The 24,111-nt window shown below is 32.7% G+C and overlaps 3 protein-coding genes across 6 annotated transcripts in view; 2 read left to right on the top strand and 1 right to left on the bottom strand.

The window, feature by feature from the left end:
• Positions 1–24,111, top strand: part of LOC110647737 (lysine-rich arabinogalactan protein 18) — a 64,720-nt gene that overhangs the window by 21,120 nt on the left and 19,489 nt on the right. The window lies entirely within an intron of this gene.
• Positions 1,871–15,570, top strand: LOC110647736 (suppressor of RPS4-RLD 1). 4 transcript variants are annotated; one of them, XM_058150208.1, is made up of 24 exons: positions 1,873–2,176; positions 2,294–2,403; positions 3,501–4,345; positions 4,459–4,503; positions 4,688–4,789; positions 4,880–4,960; positions 5,355–5,421; positions 5,901–6,001; positions 6,118–6,225; positions 6,607–6,677; positions 6,805–6,861; positions 8,289–8,397; positions 8,499–8,579; positions 9,148–9,234; positions 9,523–9,729; positions 11,147–11,475; positions 12,209–12,295; positions 12,368–12,467; positions 12,989–13,080; positions 13,192–13,230; positions 13,362–13,452; positions 14,357–14,454; positions 14,543–14,851; positions 15,307–15,570. In XM_058150208.1, exons 1-23 carry the CDS (start codon positions 2,055–2,057, stop codon positions 14,829–14,831), a joined length of 3,318 nt encoding a protein of 1,105 aa, XP_058006191.1. In that variant the 5' UTR covers positions 1,873–2,054; the 3' UTR covers positions 14,832–14,851; positions 15,307–15,570. The 4 variants fall into 4 exon arrangements, with proteins under 4 accessions (XP_058006192.1, XP_058006191.1, XP_058006190.1 ...); XM_058150207.1 differs by having other exon boundaries at positions 5,352–5,421; positions 15,324–15,570; XM_058150206.1 differs by having other exon boundaries at positions 5,352–5,421.
• LOC110647735 (uncharacterized) lies at positions 16,594–19,233 on the bottom strand. Its single transcript, XM_021801692.2, has 2 exons — positions 17,039–19,233; positions 16,594–16,845 (listed from the first exon to the last, which is right to left on the bottom strand). Exons 1-2 carry the CDS (start codon positions 18,796–18,798, stop codon positions 16,809–16,811), a joined length of 1,797 nt encoding a protein of 598 aa, XP_021657384.1. The 5' UTR covers positions 18,799–19,233; the 3' UTR covers positions 16,594–16,808.

Here is a 24,111-nt window from a genome sequence, read left to right as displayed (position 1 = left end):
CTCAAAGCATTATGAATTTTAATCAATAGCAAGTGTTGCTTCTTCTTTCTTATCAAACATTATTTGTTTGTGACGAAGTCTTGACTTATTACAAGAGTTCCTTATGTGACGTCTTTATTGGGATTGTAATCTTTATGGCGATATTATTCCTATCAAAGTTTACATTTTATAGTTATCTTCTTATTTTTGTCTTTCATTACTATTGCATCTTAAATAATAAAATATCAAAAAGAAATTCTTTCTTTTTTTTGTTGAAGTTGATTTTGGTGTTATATTACTTAATTTTTGCTTATTCTTGTTCTTCGACTTATTCCAGAAGAATTTTTTATTTTTTTTATAACTAATCAATTTCATTCTCTCATTCACAAGGTACATCAAAAACAATGTTCAAACCAAACAAGTATAGAGAGAACACCAACCTAGAATCACCCATACCCGCAAGGCAGTGCCAAAAGCCCTTAGATACAAAACTTGAAGGGAGCAAAAAATAAAAAGAAGGTAGAGCTATATGGCCTCTATTTTCATATAGCGGAGAGGATAACACTCACTCAATTAACTATTTAATTCTCGAGGTATGCTTCTCTCTTTACCACAACATTTGGAGCAATCTCCCTACAAAAGCAAATACACCACTACTACCAAAACACAAGAAAACTAACACAAAGCTAAAACAGGTCAAGGGAAACTCTCGCTATGAACAACAGACCTAAGACCAAAATCACAGCAACCTATTTACAATCCATCCTATAAGGGGCAGGGTGTAACCCACACCCAGGTTAAGGGAGGAGCTCCCTTGCCATTCAAATATTTTATAATTGCTTAGTGTTGCTTGAGTTGTGTATGAAAGAAGAATATATATATATATATATATATGAAGGAATAAACTTATAAACTAATTAAAAATACATAATTTTAGATTATATTTACAAAAAATTACATAATTATAAAAATTTAAAATTAAGTAATATATTTTTTGACTCACTTGAATGATTGAAATATGTTTTAGTATATTTAAAAATCAGATGGAATGACTATTTTACATAGACTAATTAATGTAATTTTTAAAACAAAAAATTAATTCGTAAATAATAATATTTATTATTATCTTTTTATTAACCAAACTTCATTATTAGTCTCTTCTTTTCTCCATTCTTTGGCAAAGAATCCTTCATTCTACTTTGCTTGCATCTTCAGGAAGAATATCTATTTGCATTAGAATCATGTGGCAACAGAGCAATCAATCAATGCTTGTTAAGATCTACATCGATCATCGGTGTAATGTTGAGAGTTGTATAAATATAGAAAATTATGCTGCTTATTTGTCTATTTGAACACCATCCCTTCGGTTAAACCATTTTAATAATTTCCAAAATATTAATCGTCATAATTTATAACAATTATTAATTTTAAAAAATTAATTTAAAAATTTTTTTTTATCAAATATTGGGCACTTTGACTTTATTTTTTAATTTTCCTAAATATATATATTGAAATTTATCGGTAAAATAATCATTTTCAAATTATTTATATTTCAACCAAAACAATAATAATTATTAAAATTAGCCGTTATTCATATTTAATTTCGATTATTATCTCTCAAATGTTAAAATTTTCCTTCTTTCTCCTTTATATTCTATAATTTTTTTCTTTTTTTTTTATAATAATTTACTGTGCATTGCAAATTCCATAGCCTTAAATTCCAAGAAATTACCGCGGGTAGCTGTTTTTCCGCAGCCTATAAATCATAAAAAATGTTTTTTTTTTTTAATTTGAAAATTAAAAAAAATATAAAATGCTGGTGAAAATTGAAGAAAAGTGATTAACCAATGAAATTTAAGCTTGTTCACACGTGTAATCGCAAGTGCAACCCCTTCTCCACGCTCGATTTCCCCACCACCCCATCTGGTCCGCCTCTCCTTCCACCCCATTTCTACCTTTCACTCACCTCTATCACTCCGTTTTTTGGTTTCCCTTTCTATGCCCGCCCTCTCTCAACCTTCGCTAAAACCGTCTAGACCAGAAAGATAAAAACCCACTATCGTGACTGAGTGTATATGGGCTCTTCGATCTCCGAGCGAATCGAGCTCGCTAAGCTCTGTAGCTCCCGAGATTGGTCCAAAGCTATTCGTGTCCTAGATTCGCTCCTCGCTAAGTCCTGCACTATTCAAGACATCTGGTCTATACATTTGTTTTATTTATCAATTTTAGCTTCTTTGATCTTATTATTTCATGGGGATAGATTGATTTTTGCTAATGCGAACTTCTTTTCTTGTTTTTTGTTATTTGGTTGCAGCAATAGAGCATTTTGTTACAGTCAATTGGAGCTTCACAAGCATGTGATTAAGGACTGTGACAGAGCTCTTCAGCTTGATCCCACTCTTCTTCAAGCTTATATCATTAAAGGTATTTCACTATGTCCACCTCTTTTATCTCTGTGTGAAATTTGACCTATAATTCTGTTTATTTGACTTTGAATTGAAGATTCTTGAGGCAATTCAGTTGTGTCCTTTGTTTCAATTTAGATAATTAGCGTACGTACTGAACACTGGGATGCTGATTGAACTTTGAAAGGAGGTGTTAGACTTGCATAAATAGCTATTTCTGTGACATCTCTATGATACACTGCTGTTGCAATGAGCCTAATAGTTACATATTGGATCAGTTATATTGTATGATCGAAGTATTAGTGAGTAAAAGATTTGAGTGTAGCCAACATCCTTTTTCCTGTAACTGGGAATACAAAAGAGCAGTTCCTTTTCCATTTCCTCAGTCAAAGTGCATGTTTGTGTTTTTCCTTTTCCTCCTCTTCCTTAGTTGGTATATATTTTCGGATTCATCTTGTTGAAAACTTATAGTTCTGTCTTGGTCCCTTAAACTTTGCTATTGGTTGCCTTACAAATTGCCTGTATTTAGGTGATGCTGTATTTGATACTATTATATTAATATCTAGTATGAGAAAATTGAATACTTCAAAGGCTCAATAGAATGCATAATCAGGTTGGAATGGGACACTACAATAGCTAAAACTCATAAAGTTCAAGGGATTTTAAACTGATCCAGACTTCTGTTTGCTGTTTATCCAATAATATGTTGCTTTCAATTAAATTAAGAATTAATAGTACCAAATCAAATATTTGAGGCATTCAATTTTAGGAGCCTATTAGTATTACTGGGTTTAGCCATTTTCCTGTGCATCTTAAACATTGAAAAATGGCTTAGTACTTTTGGCTGTGGTCACAAACTTTATTATATGTTTCAACAAGAAAACTATAGTATTATTTGTACCTCGTTGCCTAGGAAGTTCTTTAGCTCTATCTTCTGATCCCTGTAGCTGACAATCAAGTTAGATTGTCTTGCCTTATGCTCTTAAATGTATGTTACTATAGTGAGGATATAAATTGCTCTTGTTTAGGTCAAAGTGAGCTGCAGAGTGAATTGGTCTCAGATTTGGGGCTTGTGGGTTTTCTCCTGATCTTAGCTTTGTGATTTTTGTAATATAGGTCGTGCATTTTCATCTTTGGGAAGGAAAGATGATGCTCTTCTGGTGTGGGAACAAGGCTATGAACATGCTTTGCGTCAGTCTGCTGATCTGAAACAATTTCTGGAACTCGAAGAGCTTATTAAGTTTGCAAAACAAGACAAAAATAATGGTCGTGAAAACCATGTGACGGAATCTAGTTCATCTATGAATCTAACTGAATCTGGACCTAATAATGAAAGCGGATCAAGTGAAACCTCTAAGAACCAAAATAAATCGAGTGATCTTTCCAGTTCATGCTGTGAGTCTGGGGATGCATCTGATATCAGCAGCAAGTTTGGAAATAATTCTGAAGGGCTCAACGGGAGCAGAGAAAAAACTGGAGGGAAGTCACCTTTGCCTGTAGCTGAAACAGGACCTTGCATCAATGGAAAATCAGATGAAAATTATACGAATCACAAAAAATTAGGTGACAAACCCAAATTATGCACTGAATCAAGAGATGCATCTGAGATCTGCTGCAATTCTCGGGATAATTTTGGCATTCAAAATGACTTAAGTGAAAAAGCTGAAGGGTACGAAAAGGATGATAGCTTGATGAATGGATCTCATAAACTTGATAAACTAAGTTGTGATTCTGAATCTTGTAACAATTTAATCAAAACATCAGATCTGTCAAGTAAATTATCTGTGACATCTAGCAACTCGGGTGATACAAGTGAAATTTGCAGTAAATCCAGTAATAAAACTGAGATGCCTAATGAAGCAGGTGATGAAGCCAAGAGAAATAAAAAGTTTTGTGTAACTAGGATTTCAAAGGCCAAGTCAATAACTGTAGATTTTCGACTGTCAAGGGGTATAGCACAGGTATGTGTGACCCTTGCTTGTTAGATTTTGCTAACAAGCACTATTCTTGTTGTTATAGTGTCCTAGTTTTAAGACTTGCATTTTGTTTGAAACCATAAACTGTCCTCTTGCAGGTTAATGAAGGGAAATATGCTTCTGCCATATCTGTCTTTGACCAGGTAAATTGTTGTACATACTGCAAATGTAGCATTTTGACTGTTTTCTATCTTGCGGGAATGCGTCTTCCTGTTCTTTATTTTATTTGGGGCATGTTTTGGATTGTTGGTACATCAAAAGTTTGGGGTTGGGATCTTGTTCCAGTTCCATTTGTTAAAACTTTTTTTTTAAATGTTTCTTATGCAGATATTAAGGGAAGATCCCACTTATCCAGAGGCATTAATAGGTAGAGGAACAGCATTTGCCTTCCAAAGAGAACTAGAATCTGCTATTGCTGATTTTTCAAAGGTATTTATATATTCAATGTCATGGACAGTTAGACACATAAGAAAAGATATCGGTTTCTACTTATTAGTGCTTACATGATTAATTTCTTAGGCTATTGAAGCAAATCCATTAGCTGGTGAGGCGTGGAAGCGAAGAGGGCAGGCCCGAGCTGCCTTAGGGGAATCTGTACAGGTGAGAATCTTTTGAACTATTCGTTAAATATTGGAGTCTTTATTATCCAAATTATGAAATTATACATTGTACTTGACTATATCAGGAAAAGTGCTTTATTTTCTTCCTGCATGTTTTACCTTTCTTTTCATATACAAAAACTGATATTTTGTTAAATTTTATATTTTTTGGGGAAAGAAGGCATCAAACATGCTGCAAAGCATATCCCACGTGCGTCTATGTTTGCATTCATGAATATGCAACTGAATGTTTTAGTATTTTGTTACCTGTTTCTTCCAGTTATTTCCTTTTTCTTTCTTTTTTATTTCATGGACTGACTGTCAGTTCTTAATTCATGTGATGCCACCAACACTAATTTGCTTTTGTGATAATTTATGTTGCCTCTTTGTAGCAGGCCATTCAAGATTTGACTAAGGCATTGGAATTTGAACCAAACTCAGCAGATATATTACATGAAAGGGGTAACTTTCTTAAATCTAGATTCTAGCTTTTTCATTTTGTTTAAATATTTAATCAAATTTCCTGATCTGATAGGGAAAATGCCATGCATTTCTGATTCATATGTCTCTTATTCTGTTTAATTATCTAACCATGTAAGAAACACTTCTTTCTGGGGAATGGGGATTATATTGGAAAATTTTGTTGCTGATGGTTATCTGCATCTTTGTAGTTTCTTGGTGTGAAAGGTTGTGGAAGTTTTCATGTTAAATATTGTAATGTACTTAGATTTTAGTTTTATCTTCTTGATATTGACAAGTTTTATTCTAGCACAGCTTGGTGATGTGTGTTGCATGATTTAGTCATTATACTTGTTGCAACAATAAAATTTTGTTATGCACTTAGATAATGCTATGGCTGCCCTTTGGCAATGGCAAACAAGTGACCAATAGAATTTTTAATTATGCGGGAATTGTTAATTTCAAGTTTTTTAATTATGCAGGAATTGTTAATTTCAAGTTTAAGGATTTTGATGCTGCCGTTGAAGATTTATCTGCATGTGTGAAGCTTGATAAGGATAACAAGTCTGCCTACACATATTTAGTCAGTACTGAATGTCCAATACTCTACTCATTCTAGATTTTATTTTTTTAATTATGCATTTTAGATTGCCGTTGATGTTTATACACATATACTTGGACTGGGTGTTTAATTAATAGGGTTTGGCATTATCTTCAATTGGTGAGTATAAAAAGGCTGAGGAGGCACATTTGAAATCTATCCAACTTGATCAGAGTTTCCTTGAGGGATGGGCTCATCTAACCCAGGTAATTTTTCAAACATTTTAACTGATCTCTTCAATGGGAAAACCATGATTTATTCGTATTATTGTTGTTATAATCCTATTTATATCAATGGATTAAAGTTATAATGAACGTATTATCATAAAGAATTTTTTTTTCCTCAAATGTTGATGATTTGTTGGCTTCTTTTCTCAATCTACTTCAGTATAACAAATATGCACTGAGTAGGTTCAGCTTTTTACTTGTATTTCATGTTGTAATGGCCATACATTGGTGTTCAAACACTTGATGGCTTAGCAAATTTCACCTTTATAACAATTAGATGCACATTATTCTATCAGTATGACAAATTTCCTCTGCCAAGAAGTAGTTACTTACTGTGCTGTGATGTGTTACTGTTGGCAGTTCTACCAAGATTTGGCAAACTCAACAAAAGCTTTGGAATGCATTCAAAAAGTTCTCCAAGTTGACATAAGGTAATAGGTGTTGGCCTGCACCATTTCATTCTTGCTCCGAATGTGTAATACTGAATTTGTGTTATCTGATTGCAATTGTGTTGTACACTCTTGCCACTTGAATTAGTATTCTTACTGCTTTTAATAGGTTTGCAAAAGCTTATCATATGCGTGGGCTACTGCTTCATGGGATGGGAGAGCACAGGTGTGTTCCATCAAATTGTTTATTTTCTATAAATGGTTGATCTATTTGGATGACTATTTTGTACCCTTGCTGTTTTTTCCATCATTTTATGTCAAGTCCATTTCTTGATTTTCTATGAATGGTTCCTTTTTTTTTAACCATTTTTTGGTGTTTTATTTTCATTGTCTTATGGACATTTATGGTGAATTTGGTGTCTAACAGAGCTGAATGGTGAAAACAAGGATTTATATAGCCAATCCCAACTAGTTTGGGATTCATGATTAGTTGTTGTTGTTGTTGTTGTTATATGGATATTTGTGGTGTTGGGAGAAGTCAAAAAGAGTGACTATGGGAAATAATAATTACTGTGTTTAAGTAGTTTAAAAGGGGTTAATTTGAAATTATGAAACATAGCAAATTGTTGTTAGAATCGTAGCTTGGCCTTATGTCCAAATTACACGGGTGTTGATTAGACAATCACATGGGCCTGTATTTCTTAACATGGCATCAAAGCGGTGAGGCCCAACAGGCATAGATTTTAGATCTGAAAGCATGGTGGGCTGTGCCTAAATGAGGTAGACCCATGAGCTGAGCCAAAAAGTTGAGCCAGAATCAAGTGGACCCATGGGCTAGCCAAAAGGAGCTAGGGTAGAGCCAAAAGGTGCCAGACTCAGATGGGCCACCCAATGCAATGCCAAGTGACAACTATTCTTGTGAAGTTTGAGTCAAACCTATTGGTACTTGAGGGGGAGTATTGGACTATGGTTTGTGGGAACAAATCCCACATCTGTGGTGTACAAGAAATCAAGAAACCAAAATGCCTTTGGCCATTTTGGTGATGGGGAGCTCACCCAGTTTCAAGTCTAGTTCAATGTGGAGGCCCGCCTGTTTGTTGATCTATGCTATGGGCCCTTGATTCTCAACAGTATGAATATGCACACAAATACATGCTTATTTTCTGGCTATGGATCAACTTTGTTGAGGAAGAAAGAGTGATATAGTGTTTGGAGAAGATCATTCCTAAGGTATAAAGAAACAATAGATGGATGACAAAAGGAATAAGTTGTAGAAATGGGGGACAAAAATAAAGAAGGGAAAATTTATCCACTTGAGGCATATGGGTGCTAGAATGGTTCTGTAGGTGTAATTTCTGCCTCTTTTTCCAATAAAAGGGACAAGTGCATGGGCAGAAATATCTTCCCCTTTTTGGAATTTGCTTGCAATAAATTTCCCAATATACTATTAATGTGTCCAGTTGAAATTAAAATAATTTTTGTGCAATAGGAAAATTTTAAATTTTACTTCCCAGTTTGTCATTTTTTATTCGTAATATAATTTTATTTTTTGGATTACGATTTGTTATATAATGTTACTTCTTCATCAGCATGTTATTTCCTAATTAGCTGGTTGACATATCTAAATTACTGGTCAACTGTTTACTATTGCAGGAAGGCTATCAAGGATTTATCTATTGGCTTGAGTATTGAAAACTCAAACATTGAGTGCTTGTATTTAAGAGCTTCCTGCTATCATGCTATTGGAGAATATGGAGAGGCGGTAATGAGTTATTCATGAATATCATTTTTGTTGTTGGTTTTATTTATTAGTTGCACTTCACGCACATTTCTGTTTGCATTATTTGTATTTGATGGTCACAGGTGAAAGATTATGATGCGACACTAGATATGGAACTAGACTCAATGGAGAAGTTTGTGCTTCAATGCTTAGCTTTCTATCAGGTTTGGTTTGATCCAGAATATTTTAAATTTTTTGAAGATTTACAGCATATTTCTCTTGTTTTCCAAACATATATCTTGTTTTAGGTGTTCATGTACGTAAAGGAGTTGGTACTTACTACTTAGTAACCTGTACATAGATGGATATATAAATTTTTGACAGAAATTTGTATGTAGATTGATATATAAACTTTTAACATGCTTTTAGACATTTTCTGCCTGAGTTGTGCTTTATTGTTGGTAACTGTATTGAATAAGATGGGCCTGATTGCATAAAATATAAGAAGTTCCTTCATTGAATTAAAAAAAAAAAAAAAAAAAGAGTTCCTGATAGAATTTAAAAAAAAATGCCAAAATTCAGAGATTTTTATGCAATTAGGTCAATAAGATAATGCTATCCAATCTTTGTTGTAATATAATAGATTAATAGTTTCACTTAGGCACTTAGCAATTGATAGATTTACAGTGCGGTTGACCAATGAGAAAACAATTCTTGTTTGAGCTTAATAAGATATATGACTGACCTGGCTTTCATAGAAAGGTATCTAAATTTTGTTTCTATCTTTTGCAGAAGGAGCTGGTTTTGTATACAGCTTCTAAAATTAACAGTGAGTTTTGTTGGTTTGATATTGACGGAGATATTGATGCCCTCTTCAAGGTAATAATTAATGAGGAATATATTGAAAAATACTTTTACATAATTTCACTCATGCATTGGGAATTATCTATTCAAGCTCCAGCTTGGGAATTCTTAAACATCTTTAATATTTTGCAAGAGCTGAGCTATGACCTTATAAAGACTTTTCTTTCATAAATAATCACATGTTTAAATATTAAATCTTTTATTATTTAAGATTATATGGAAGTATGATGCTTCAGGAACTTATTTTCAGGCATATGTTTCACTTGCATACTTATAATGTGTGCATCATAATGGAATTTGCAGGAGTACTGGTGCAAAAGATTGCACCCCAAGAATGTGTGTGAAAAAGTTTACCGACAACCTCCTCTTCGTGATTCTCTAAAAAGGGGCAAGCTGAGAAAGCAGGATTTTGCCATGACAAAGCAGAAGACTGCTCTTCTAGTTGCTGCTGATTCAATTGGCAAGAAGATTCAATATGATTGTCCTGGCTTTTTACCCAACAGGCGTCAGGTGATTATTTTGAGGAAAACAAAAAATTAGTCTCTATACTCTCTCTATCCTACTCATTTTTCTTGTTTTTTGCTAACTTTCCGCTGTTCTCAATTCAAGGCTTGCTGTTATGTCTTTATATTTTTTTCACTTGGTTTTCAAATGGAACCTGACTGACCAGTGCTATCTTGCATATCTACTTTTGTTGCCTCATCTGGATTCTGAACAAGAAACAGATACTGCCTTGATTATTTGAAATTTAGTCACTTGAAACAAAGGATAATTTGGCCTCTGGTAAAATTTACCATTTAGTATGAGGTTGGATTTTGTTTGTTGTTGTTTTCATTTATACACACACACACACACACACACACACACGATTTTAAAACTACTGTGGGCTTTATGTATTTCTGAAGCCTCCTTCATTGGCAAGTTAATTGAATTTTATCAGGCAGTCATATTAATAGGAAGGCCTCATTAACTGCACGTGCAAAAGATACTTAAGCTCGTTTGTTTGCACCTCATGCATTTGATAATGGTTCAATCTTTTTCAGTGGATTCACATGTAGGCCAAAAATGCAAAAACAAAAACCAACTATCTTCGAGGATGGAGAAGGCATTTCCTATTCCCTACCCTAACTTAACCTTTATTGGTCTTGCAGCAACTGAGGAAATTCCCATGAACATTTAAGCTAGTTCCCTCAACTTTCTACTCTGCATGTCATATGTGCAATGCAATAGATAAGGAAATGGTTCGCTCATTCAGCAGATCTCTTGCAAAAGAAAGCATCTACTGACCATGATTTTCCCACTTTTCGGCACTTTCAATTTTCTATAACCTCCCAAATTGCTTCCCTAGCAGAAAATGTCCTTTAGAAGCATAGCCCAGCAAAAGATTTAACATCTTATACTTAAAATCCATTTGAGATAAGATTTTAAAAAATGAAATCACCTTATTATAAAGCAAGTAAAAACAGTTCAAGAAAATTGCCAATTACCAGTTTTGGGATCCCATTCATGTGAACATTTCCTGTTCTTATCCGCATTTATACATTAGTGTAGTGTATAAGATAATCCACTTTATATGTTAGCGTATAACAGTGTCATAAACTTTGTCAGTTAAAGTTGTCATCTGATTTTCATCTGAACAAAATTTCTGAAGCAATATAAATTTATTAACTTTTTCAGCTCATGTTGTCATTTTATGGTGTTAGTAGAATGTTAGAAGCAAGAGCAAGATTGTGTATCATGTTCTAACCACCTGATCCTTGTGTTTGTAATGAACTGGCCTGGTGTTTATCTTGTTGGTTGATATTCTGCTGGGTGGGTTTAAGTCCCACTTGAGTTTGATTCATAAACTGTGTACAAGTGAACTTAATTTTGCTTTATCATTATAGTTTGTATACATTAATACAATTCCTCCTCTGTTATGTTTCAGCATCGTATGGCAGGATTAGCTGCTTTTGAAATTGCACAAAAGGTTTCAAAAGCATGGCGTTCTTTGCAAGCTGAGTGGAAACATTCTAATAGAAGCATGTCAAAATATGGCAAGAAAGCTCGGAGAAGAATTAACATGCCCAGTCAGAATAGAGGTGGTGCTGGTTGTAGTACAAGCAGTTCCTCAGAATCATCAACTTTGTATGGAGTTGCAGAAGATAAAACATCTGGTCGTTATATGATGTCATGGCAAGATGTTTACTCCTTGGCTGTCAGATGGAGACAAATTTCTGAACCCTGTGACCCAGTTGTGTGGGTTAACAAGTTAGGGTATACCCACTTTAAAGCTATTAACTCATACCCTTCAAAATGAATAAAACATGTTAGCATTGAAATATGTTGCATGCAACATTCATACACAGTTGCAGTATATATAGTTTGGAGCATGTTATTTATTATTTGCTTTGAAGTGTCTCAAATTGTGATTTCTGAACGCTGTGACCCAGTTGTGTGGGTTAACAAGGTATACCAGCTTCATGCTATTAACTCTTTCCTATCAAAATGAGCAGGACATGTTGGCATTGCAATCTGCTACATGCAAGATTCATACATAGTTACAGTATAAATAGTTTTCAGTATGCTCTTTACTTTTTTATTATTTGCTTTAGAGTGTCAATTCTGTTGTTTAGTTACCTTAGTTTTAGTCATTTTGTTATTCATGTAAAGTCAGGGATGCAATTTTTCTTCCCTTTGTTAGACCACCAAGTCATTCTTACAATATTTATGATTCATCTACTAGCAGTTAAATCAATCAGTTCAGCTAACATTGTCTGAGTAGTCAATAATTACGTACTGAGCAGTCTAGGCCTGGATTTGACCTATCAAACTCTTGATATTGTTTAACCTGCAAATTCTATGCCACCATCTAGCCTCTATAATCTCTGATTGGCAGTGCTTGGATGAATTTGTATGTTTTTGGGATTTCAAATGAATGATCTGTAACTGACTCAAGTCTTTTATCCAATTATTCTTTTTGCATGAATTTGGAACCTTTGCAATTCAGTGAAGAGTTCAAATCTGGATTTGGGTCTCACACACCATTGATTCTCGGACAAGCAAAAGTTGTTCGTTACTACCCAAATTATGAAAGGTGACAGCCTATTTTGGTTCTGTTTTAGAATCAATGTTGCTTTAAACTGCTCATTAGTCGTTAATTCTGCAGAACGTTAAATGCTGCAAAGACCATCATGAAAGATAAAATGTATGTGCACAACAAAGCTGATGAAAGTATTGGTATATCCAAAAATGAGAAATTACAAGATGTAAGTACATAAATTCTCTGTTTTTGATTTGTATCTTGTTCTGTAAATTCTCTGTTTTGATTTGGAGAATCTGTTGATTTGCCATGATGCTCTGAGATAGGAGAATCTGATATTTTTTGCATTGTAGATTATGCAAAATTTTCTAGGTGAGTCACATCAGTAATGAAAGAGATCAATCTGTTTCTAAACAGTAATTAAAAAAAAGTTATGTTTAATGGTTTGCTACATTTGAGGCATTTGGTTTTTCCTCTTTTTTGTTACTATTATAATAAGTGTTTCGTGGTTCATGAAATAAATATGATCCATATTTTATTGATATGCTGACTGGCGAAAAAGGATCCATATAGCCAATTCCAACTAGTTTGGGGTTAAGGCTTAGTTTTTGTTGTTGTTTTGTTGTTTGTTATTATTCCTTTAAGATAATGTTGATCAAATGTGTTCCAAGTTGTCATTGTTGGGCATATGATTTCTAATCAGAAAAGGTTCAACTATATGGCTAATTTTGATAATGGGACATACAGATTATGGATGCAAAAACCTGTTCTGATCTTTACAAAGTGGTTGGTGAGGACTTCTGGTTGGCTACATGGTGCAACAGTACTGCAGTGGAGGGGTAATCTTCCTTTCAATATAAAACGGAATGCATTGTGAATATAAAATGGAATGTATTGTGTATAAAGTTTCTCATGATGACATCATTCCTGGCTGTTTACGCTCCTTTCAGGAAGCGGCTTGAAGGGACAAGGATTACCCTAGTGAAGATGTAAGTGCAAATTTGCTTTCCCTAATTGTTTGTCATTTTTCTTTTTCCCTTATTCTTTATTTTATTTCTTTATTATATACATTCTTGTGCAACTTTTTCTTTCCTGAATGGCTAAATAATGATTATTTCAGGGGTGAACATGGATATGACTTTGCTATTAGAACACCATGCACGCCTTCTAGATGGGATGAGTATGATGCAGAAATGGCAACAGCATGGGAAGTAAGTTGGTGAAGTTCTCAACTTCTGAAATTAGACCATATTTGTTAGCCAAACTTTATTTTAATGTGCTAATGGAGTTGAAATTTCATTTCCAAAATGGTTCTTCAGAATATTTATCTTCGATTATTCAAAACAATATTTTTTGCTGTGTTTAAAATCAGTGCAAAATACCAACAGAAAAGAATTACCATTCATAAAGGAGAAAAAGCTGCTGTGTATGTGTCTATTGAGGTGTTCATCTGTTTTTGTTGTCTCTTTGAGAACCTTTTTGCACGCAATCTGTTTAGCCTAGTGAATAATTTTGTATTTCAAATGTGATTACTTAATGTGTCTGGTTTGACATAGGAGTAGTCTGTATGGTATAGACTTCCATGTTACTGTACTAAAAGTCTCTTAATAATCCATTTAGGTTCTATTTATCTCTTACCATTTAACATGATATACAATAATAAAGTTTGATAGAGGTGACTTTATTGTATTACCATTTTGTGATTAATGATGAATTCCTTATCCATGGATGCACAACAAAACTAGGAAATAGCAACCTGATAACATGTACCTCTATTACTCTCTTTTACTATTAGCACATGTACTTCCTTGAATCCTTGCTGACCCTTATAATGGGGAAATCTAAGATAAACTCAGTTCTTAATGGACTATATAGAAACAAGTGGTGGGATTCACATGTAGGTCTCGTAGGTATTTATAATTCATGATGAACTAAGTCTACTCAAGAATTTCTTCTTATGATGTTCAACAACTGGCCCTTAATTCTCCTTCTAAAGTCTTTCACTCGTCCTGTTGTATTCAGGACTTCGCTTTTTAATTGATTTTCTGCTGATGTTGAATATTGTTTTATTTTCTAGCTATTGTTAACAGAGTATTATCAAATTTGGATTGACAGGCTGTGTGCAATGCTTATTGCGGTGAAATTTATGGGTCCACTGATCTTGATGTACTTGAAAATGTTAGAGATGCAATTTTAAGGATGACATATTACTGGTATATCACAATACCCTCAAATGCATGAAATGGTTTGTTCTTAGAAAACTTATGGTTCTCCCTATAAATAAATGGGATCACTTTTCAGGTACAATTTTATGCCACTGTCTAGAGGTTCTGCTGCTGTTGGATTCATAGTTTTGCTTGGATTACTTCTTGCTGCTAATATGGAGTTTGATGGGAACATCCCAAATGGGGTACAAGTGGATTGGGAAGCCATTTTGAACTTTGATCCAAGCAACTTTGTGGATTCCATTAAGAGTTGGTTGTATCCATCTCTCAAGGTTACAACATCTTGGAAAGATTATCCAGATGTAGCATCAACTTTTGCAACAACAGGATCTGTTGTAGCTGGTTTGAGCTCGTATGATGATTGAACTCCTTTGAACTTAAAGAGGTGAGTTAGCTGCATTGGTATGCTGATGAATATATATTAAGGGTCTTTTGATTGTCCTGTGAAAGTGAAATGCCTATGGTTATTACCTTGGCATTTGAAGATCAAAATCTTTCTTTTCAAAATGAACTTGTAAAAATATTTTCCTTTTGTTTGAAAAGAAAAAATGAACCAGTAAAAAAAAAAAAAAAAACTAGAGAATCTGACACTGATAACACCAATAAAAGTGGCCCTTCCTGTAATGTCTCTTCCTTTCTGCTTTAAATAACATGGCATATGGTGATACTGACACATCATGCATAAATATGAGGAGTCAGTTTCAATTGCTATTTAAACTTGTTTCTCATACTCTGAGAAACTGATGTAGCATGAAAGAATATTCACTATGCAGATCAAATGAATGATCCTAATAAATATATGCAAATTCAACCTTTTTTTTTTCTCAAAAACTGATGCAGATTCAACCTCGGTGCAGTGAGGAAAGCAACATGTTTTAAGCAGTTGGTCTTTCCTGTAGTGCAAGTGTTCTGGTGGACCTATGGAGAACCAGTTCAATTCATACAAGATACCTTTGCATCCACATTGACTGAACAGTCTTGTAAGCAGGCATGTTTGTTGTATGATTATGATTATGTCTTGTACAGGAGTTGAGAATAATATAGTTCCAAAGCTTTTACCCCCTTCCAGAAATCAAAAATAAAGAGCTCTGATCTTACGATTCATTGGGGATATGTCATGATTGCATTATAATTGTGTTCTGTTAGCTTGATATGTACTTTACTGAGGTTGTGTATTATCTCTACCATTTACATCCATGGTTTGGATTCTGTTTGACTAATGCTAAATGCTAATGCTAATGTTTAACATTTCCTTGAAAGCTTTAAACACTAGTATAAATACTACATTACTATAGATTAAAGTTAAAACGCTAAACACTATCTTAAAAGCAAATGTGTGTTGTTGGAGTCATTATCAAACATGGTTTAGCTGGAATTGGAAGTAGACACGACTATGTGAGGCTGCTTTGCCTTCAATTCCAATGCACGGCTTCTCTTCTCAGCTACCTTTACAAGTAGATCGCTTGTTGTGTTAAAAACGCCTTTAGTGTAAATATGCCTTACATTCTAGCGGCACCATTAATACTCTTCAATAAAGTCCCATCTTACTTTATGGAAATTGTTGGATTTGATCAATAATTTATTGTTAATTACCTTTGAAATGGTACAATTAGTGAGTTAGGTACGATATGATACTTGTAAAATCTGGATTAGGTATCATTAAAGATTTTGATTTAACTTTTCTGATCGTCATTAGATTACCAGTCGTAATCTGTAACAGGGGCCAGTGAAAATAGGGGGTTGAGCTTTGCTAGTGCTAATAACCTACCTCCCTCAAAAATAAGAAAGCTAACAAATAATAATAATAAAATTATACATTATAGACTGCCTTAAATTTTAAGACTTGTTTGGTTGGAGGTAATTTAATTAGAGAACTTAAAGGTCACAGAAAGTATAAAAATTAAGCCTGTTTAGTTGCCATTTTATTCAACTTTGAACTCACTTCTTTTATGTAGAGGAAGTAAGTTTCTTAACCTAAGTATCCCTAAGTTTTTTAGCATAAATTATACTACTTTCTACTTTATTATTCTTTAAATATTATACTTTTATTTAGAATAAGGATATTAATGTTATTTTTACCGTTACTTCTCACTAATATATTTCACTTCGAAAATTTAACATACTAACTAAACACATTAAAATCATACTTTTCATGAAATAAATTATTTATAAGTAACCTCTCAGGAAGTACTTCATTTGAAATAGACAATTTTGAACCAAACAAGGCCTTAGTATCCTGACAGTCGCAGCTCTTGTTCACACGTGCAAAGTCAGCACTGATTCCCGCGACCTCTCTCCTACGTTTTGCCCTATCTGGCTTGCTTTGCTTCGCCCACCGCTTTTCAGCCTACTATTCTTCTGGAATAATAGTGGGGATGCCTGGCAAAAGCAAAAAGTAACTTAATGTTTTATAATCAGTAGTGGCTGTAACTTCCATAATCTAAAATCAGCCACTAACACAATGAAACATGTAGTGCTTCTCTAAAAGGACTAATTCAATGAAGTATTTATTTATATATTAAACAGAAATAATAATGGGGGTTTTAAATATGTATGGATCAACCGAGAACACCTTTTTTCTGTTTGATCTCCATGATTGCCTCCATTGGATTTGTTTGCTTTTTCTTCAAGTTTGTTCTTTGACTTCATACCTGCAAAAATCCACGTGGCATTCATTTGCTTTTTGATCATTTGAGCTGCGTAGTATGGGATCTTGTCATGCTTGGTTTGTTCAGATTTCATGCGGCCATTGACGAACATTAAACAATCCATCAAGCTCTCCTTAGCCATCCCTTTCATGTCGTAAGCCTGTGATCTTCTCCACAGGCTCTTACTGTGAGGTCTCTCAGCACTGGATAGGCTTAGAGCTCTTGTGGTGTCACTAATGGCTGCTTCTGGTTTTCTAAGCAACAAAAAACCCTGAGCTCTGTTACTATAAAGAACTATTCTTTCTTTTCTCATCTTTAGTGGGCACAAATCCAAAGCTTTTGTGTACTTGGTGACAGCTTTTTCAGTGTAGCCAGACCAGAACTTCTTATTTCCTTCTTGTTTTAATATGCGGGCCAAGTCTTTTCTCTCCTTCAATTCTTTTTCAGAAATTAGCTGCTCTCTCTTTCTTCTTTCTACCTTCAATTCCCATATCTCCTTTAATGCTTCCTCCGCACTTTGGCTCTTCAAACTCAAGCCTCCATATTTGATCTTGTGGTAATCTTGTAATAGTGTCTGTGTGATTGCTTCTCCAATTTTGGTTCTTTCATTTAAGCTTCTTAGCTCAACCAAGTCAGCCAGAAACAAAGCGGCGACGTCTATGACTTTATATCTGGTGTCTGTGTCTTTAAGCAGTAAGAGAAGAGAATCTATGGCCATGTACTGCCAATCATCAGATGACCTTGAAGTTTTGCAGAGACTCAATATCACTTGTTCCACATTTGCTATACTTTCTCTTCCAGTTTTAGTGTTGCATAAACTTCTTATGAGTCCAATCCCACCAGGTGATGTGCGGTTCCCTAAGCCACCCCACATGCCACACAGATCCTTCAAGAAGTGTTTCTTGCAGATGAGACTAACAGATCTTCCTTTACATGCAAAGCAGTTTAAGAGATACAGAGACCAGCACTGTAACTGGCTAGCCCATTCCTCTGCCTTTCTATTTTCTATCTCTCTCCCTCCAAGCCCTCTTGTGAGCAGGTCGCAGTGGTACTTCAGTCTCTTGCTATCCTTTACACCAAGAAACTTTATATAAATTGTTTTAAGGCAATTGCAAGCTAACTCCATGGCCAGCTCTATGATCTCCTCTTCACGCTCAGCAATGACTTCAAAGGTTCTTTCATGGCTAGCTAGGTGACCTAGTGCTCGGATCGCAACTCTTTGCTCTACCCATGTGATCTTACCTCTAAGAAGCTCCATTAAAGGCAAAACCACTCCCAAGGTAACTGCACTTTCTGCAAATTCAGCCTTGTTCATGGTATAGGAGCCAATGATATGAGCAGCATAGTACGGGATATAGATGTTTTGGCCTCTAAGCAGCCATTCTTTATCTTTGATGCCTCTGTCTATAAGTTTCCCCATGCACTCAAAGATGCCAAGAGATGGGAATTCAGGGTCATCAGGTTGAGTCATGGCAATGTTCCAGAGCCCACTTAAGACCAAGACATGTTCTTGGTCATCTCTGAGAGCCATTTCTTTGAAACACTGGACCATTTTGGCTCTTCTAAGAGATGGGTCTGGTTCATTCATGGAGCAAAAGAAACAAAAAGGGTTGGTGCACTTTGGGTCTGGGAGCATTTGTGATGAAGAGCACTTGAGTGAACTATTTTGATGTTCTGAGTCCATTCAAGGTCCCAAAAATGGAGTTGCTACTCTAATTGAGGTTTTGGGATGAGTAATGGGCAACAAAAGATGCCAAGGTTGGTTTAAATTCTAATGGTGGAGTAACAGTCGCACCTAGACCTAGTACAAATATAAAATTCAAGCTTCCTAAGGAACATTCCCATGCACAGGCCAAGTCATTTGGTCTAAAAATGGTTAATGGATCACAATTCTTTTCCTGGACAAAACACATATATCAACTCATGAGCATTAAGCTAGTGAAGAACCCATGAAAAGCACAAAGTTCACAACAGAACATGTAGTAAAGAATTTGAATTGCAGAGGCATAGAATTAGAATTATATTATACAAGTCAGTCATGATGCTCTCCATGTCTTAATACCCTTTAGAACAAAGAAACTTATTATAGTATGGTCCCCTCCATATGAAGCCAATCAAATTGCCTAGTTTTGAAACATACACTAGCTCTCTCTCTCTCTCTCTCTCTCTCTCTCTCTCTATATATATATATATATATATATATATATATATACATATATAAAATAAGTTCAATAGAGTATGAAGTTTAAAGATACTTTTCAGTTTGTTCCTTACTCAAAATCTCAAGTAGAAATCCCAAAAAAAAAAAAATATATATATATATATAAATATATATATATATATATATATATATTTCAAGTACAAGGTGTGTTGGTCTCAAGAAAATACGGCCACCATATGCAATCTCTATAACTAAATCAAAAAGCATGATTTGCCCCATATTTTAAGCTATGTAACTTAGTTTAATAAACTAATTGCATTCTTTTAATGTGACTTTTATAGCATGATTGTGATCATAATCAAAACCCATAGTTTATACATAGTTCACATCTTGACATTTGTACATGAAAAAGAACCAATAACATGCTTTTTGAAGAAATAAAAAAAAAAATTATATTAAACATTAATTGACAGTAAAATAGAATCATGGGATTGGAAGCCCATCATGGTTAATGACTTCTGTATGGATTGAAATTTCTTTTGAAATGATCAAGGATTGCAGGAAAATAACACATTTGTAAGTTAGATTAAAAACGTTTAGAACTGACAGTAAATGCAGTAGCCAGTGAGTAACAACTAACAAGGTGGAGTTGCTCGAGGCACCAGCAAACCATAAAGATTCAATTCTGGCCTAGTAATTGTACTTAATTTAGCGTAAGAAGAAAAAAGAAAAGACAATGCTTTTGAATTGGAAGATCTACTCACTGTTCTTTAAATTTACAAATATATTTTAGTTAAATAACACAAATAAACCAAAGAGTACTGCTAAATAGCTCAATTTGAGCTAACTCAAATGATATTAATGTATATAGTTTTACTATTATACCCTTAAAAGAAAGAGAGGAAACAGCTTAAAAATAACTTCAAAGCTTGGAGTTGGTGAGGTAGCTTATTTAATGGCTCATGCAAAGGAAAGTGTGCATGCAATAAGCTATTATTGCTTGCAGCCATGCACACCATTCAAGAACTGATGATTCGAGAAGTGTGTCTATTGCATTAATGCATGCACATATGAGCTACTACATGCAGCAGTGATGAGCTAGCATAATAAATTAGATTGCAGAGAATAATTAGATATAAATATAAAAATAAATATTACTGGACATGATATATAATTTTGACAAATAAAATTTATATTTTTGAAAAAAATAATATATATACACATTAGAACTTGTATAATATATATATTTCATGCAATAAAATGTTAAATGAGGGTAAGTAGCCCGATTGGCATAGAAGTAAGCATTCCAGCATGGTTTAGGGTTCGAGCCCTCTTTATGTCAAATGTCATTTATAAGCGCATCTAACACAATACATTCTTTATATATGTATATATCTATTTTCATTGATTTATAAAGTGGATGAGGGCTAATAGTCCGATTGGCACATGCTCCCAAGCATAAGATAGAGGTTTTAGGGTTCGATCCCTCCATTTGTCCTTTTTTTTTTTCTTTTGTGATTCTTTATAATTATTTTCATTCCAAAATATAATATTAAATTATGATGATTGTAAGTATTTTTAAATCCTAATTAACATTTTTCCTTAAAATTATAATATAACAAATTTTTAGATTTAAAATTATAAGATATATATAAATCATTTATTTATATATACCTAGTTTTACAGTATTAACACCACTTCACTACTATTAGAATAATCACATATACAACAATTAATCGTTAAATCAACATCACTGCTACAATCACCACGTGTACAATATTACCACGATTATCATCACTAAATTATAGTTTTTAATTTAAATATAGAGGGAGCTAGTTAAAGATATTTAGAGAATGATAAAAATAAAAAGAGCTATAGACATAGATATTAAGATTATCATATATATAAAGATAAATAGAGGGAGAGAGATATATAGAAATGTATAAATCAATATGTGTTGATTTTGAAATAACTCTTGTGTGTGTGTGTGTATACAAAAATTTATCGGATGAGAGCTAATAGTCCGATTGGCACATGCTCCCAAGCATAAGATAGAGGGTTTAGGATTCGATCCCTTCATTTGTCCCTTTTTTTTCTCTTTTGTTATTCTTTATAATTCTTTTCATTAAAAAATATAATATTAAACTATAATAATTGGAAGTATTTTTAAACCCTAATTAACACTTTTCCTTAAAATTATAATATAACAAATATTTAAATTTAAAATTATAAGATATATATATAAATCATTTACTTATATACACCTAGTTTTATAGTATTAACAACACTTCACTACTATTAGAATAGTCACATATACAACTATCAATAGTTAAATCAGCACCACCGCTATAATCACCACATGTACAATATTACTACCATTATCATCATTAAATCATTGCTTTTAATTTAAATATAGAGGGAGATAGTCAAATATATTTAGAGAATGATAGAAATAAAATGAGTTATAGATAGATATATTAAGATTATCATATATATAAAAATAAATAGAGGGAGAGAGATAAAGATGTGGAGAGAGATATATAGAAATGCATAAATCAATAAATCAACACATATTGATTTATGCATTTCTATATATTTCTCTCCACATCTTTATCTCTCTCTTCCTCTATTTATCTTTATATATATGATATATAGAAATGTATAAATCAATATATGTGTTGATTTTGAAATCAAAACATAAATTGATTTATGCATTTCTATATATCTCTCTCCACATCTTTATCTCTCTCTCCCTCTATTTATCTTTATATATATATGATAATCTTAATATCTCTATCTATAATTCATTTTATTTCTATCATTCTCTAAATATCTTTGACTATCTCCCTCTATATTTAAATTAAAAACAATGATCTAATGATAATAATGGTGGTAATATTGTATACGTGGTGATTATAGCGGTGGTGCTGATTTAACTATTGATCGTTGTATAGGTGATTATTCTAATAGTAATGAAGTGATGTTAATACTATAAAACTAGATGTATATAAGTAAATGATTTATATATATCTTATAATTTTAAATCTAAACATTTGTTATATTATAATTTTAAGGAAAAGTGTTAATTAGGGTTTAAAAATACTTCCAATTATTATAGTTTAATATTATATTTTTTAATGAAAAGAATTATAAAGAATCATAAATAAAAAAAAAGGGCAAAGGAAAAATTCGAACCCTAAATCCTCTACCTTATGCTTGGGAGCATGTGCAATCGGGCTATTAGCCCTCATCCGCTTTTCAAATCAACGAAAAAATATATATACATATATAAAGAACGTATTGTGTTAGGTGGGCTTATAAATGGAAAAAAATAATATCTAATATAGAGAGGACTCAAATCTTGAACCACGCTGAGATGCATGCTTCTATGCCAATCAGGCTACTTGCCCTCATTCAACATTTTATTGCATGAAATATGTATATATTATACAAGCTCTAATGTGTGTGTTTGTATATATATTATACAAGCTCTAATGTGTGTGTTTGTATATATATATATATAATATTTTTTTCGAAAATATAAATTTTATTTGTTAAAAGTGTATATCATGTCAAGTAATATTTATTTTTACATTTATATCTATCTATATTCATATAATTTGTAAATAAATGATTTAAATAACGATAATAGTGGTGATTGTAAATCGTGGTGATTTGAGTGTTTATGGAGTATATATGATTTAAAATATATATAGTGAAATTTATATCATATTTTAATATTTTATATACTGAAAAAATATAAATATAACTAGTTTGACCGTCACCCTACCTACACTAATCAACCACCGCCATCATTATCACTCTAACACCACTATCAAATTTCAAACCAATTTTAATATGATACTTACTTTAATATCAATATTTATTGTTATAATATTTAATTTCATTTTTTAAATGCTATTTACTTCATTTCAATTAATATATATCAAATTTATATCATATTTCAAGTTAAAAAAAATAAATATAACTTATAGTATAACTTATCATTAAAAATTAATATATCTTATCTTATAACAAATATATTATATGTAATAACTTATAGTATACAATATCTCTAAATTTGTATATTTCCCATAGCATTAATTTTTAGAGTTTCAAAAACTGCTAGCATATTAATTTGACATTGGAAAATGTTGTTTGGTAAGTGGATATTAAATGAAGAGATTTTATAGTCAAGTGGCTTATAAATGAGCTAAATGGCTCATAAGTCACCATAAATGGCTCATATATTAAAATAATAAAATGGTAATAAATTTCAATTTAATTACTAATATGTCATTTTGAGCTAGCTCAATTTGAGCTGTGTAGCATTTTTGTAAACCAAAACAAAAATATATTATCACCAAATTTGTGAAACTGATGAATAAATATTCCAATTATCACACGTTTTTATTTTTACAATTTATGAACCAATAAAGGCCAAAAAAATGGGCCAGACTAAGGGCAAGCAGAAGCTTGGCCTGATCTTTTTTGGGTGACAGAAGCCCAATATTATTTGTGCCACTAAGCTTGAACTCAGCCTAAATATCGCAAATGTTTAATTCAACCTTCAGATATTCAACCTTAAATGTTTTGTTTACATGATATTGTTTGGTATTACTATTGAAATTGTTATTAAAAAAAATTATTTTTTAACTATATTAATTAGAGAGTATTAAAAAATAAATTAAAATTAAATTTGATAAGTTTTAGTAATAAGAACAGTAAAATAATAAAATAATTTTTTTAAATATTTTTTTAAATAATATCTAAATAATATTTTTATTAAAAAAATAGTTTAAATTTTTTAAACTTAATGCCAAACAGGCGCTAATA

Source organism: Hevea brasiliensis, chromosome 7 (genome assembly GCF_030052815.1).
Source record: "Hevea brasiliensis isolate MT/VB/25A 57/8 chromosome 7, ASM3005281v1, whole genome shotgun sequence".
In the NCBI taxonomy this organism is placed as follows: Eukaryota; Viridiplantae; Streptophyta; class Magnoliopsida; order Malpighiales; family Euphorbiaceae; genus Hevea; species Hevea brasiliensis.
This window is presented reverse-complemented; position numbering and strand designations above follow the sequence as displayed.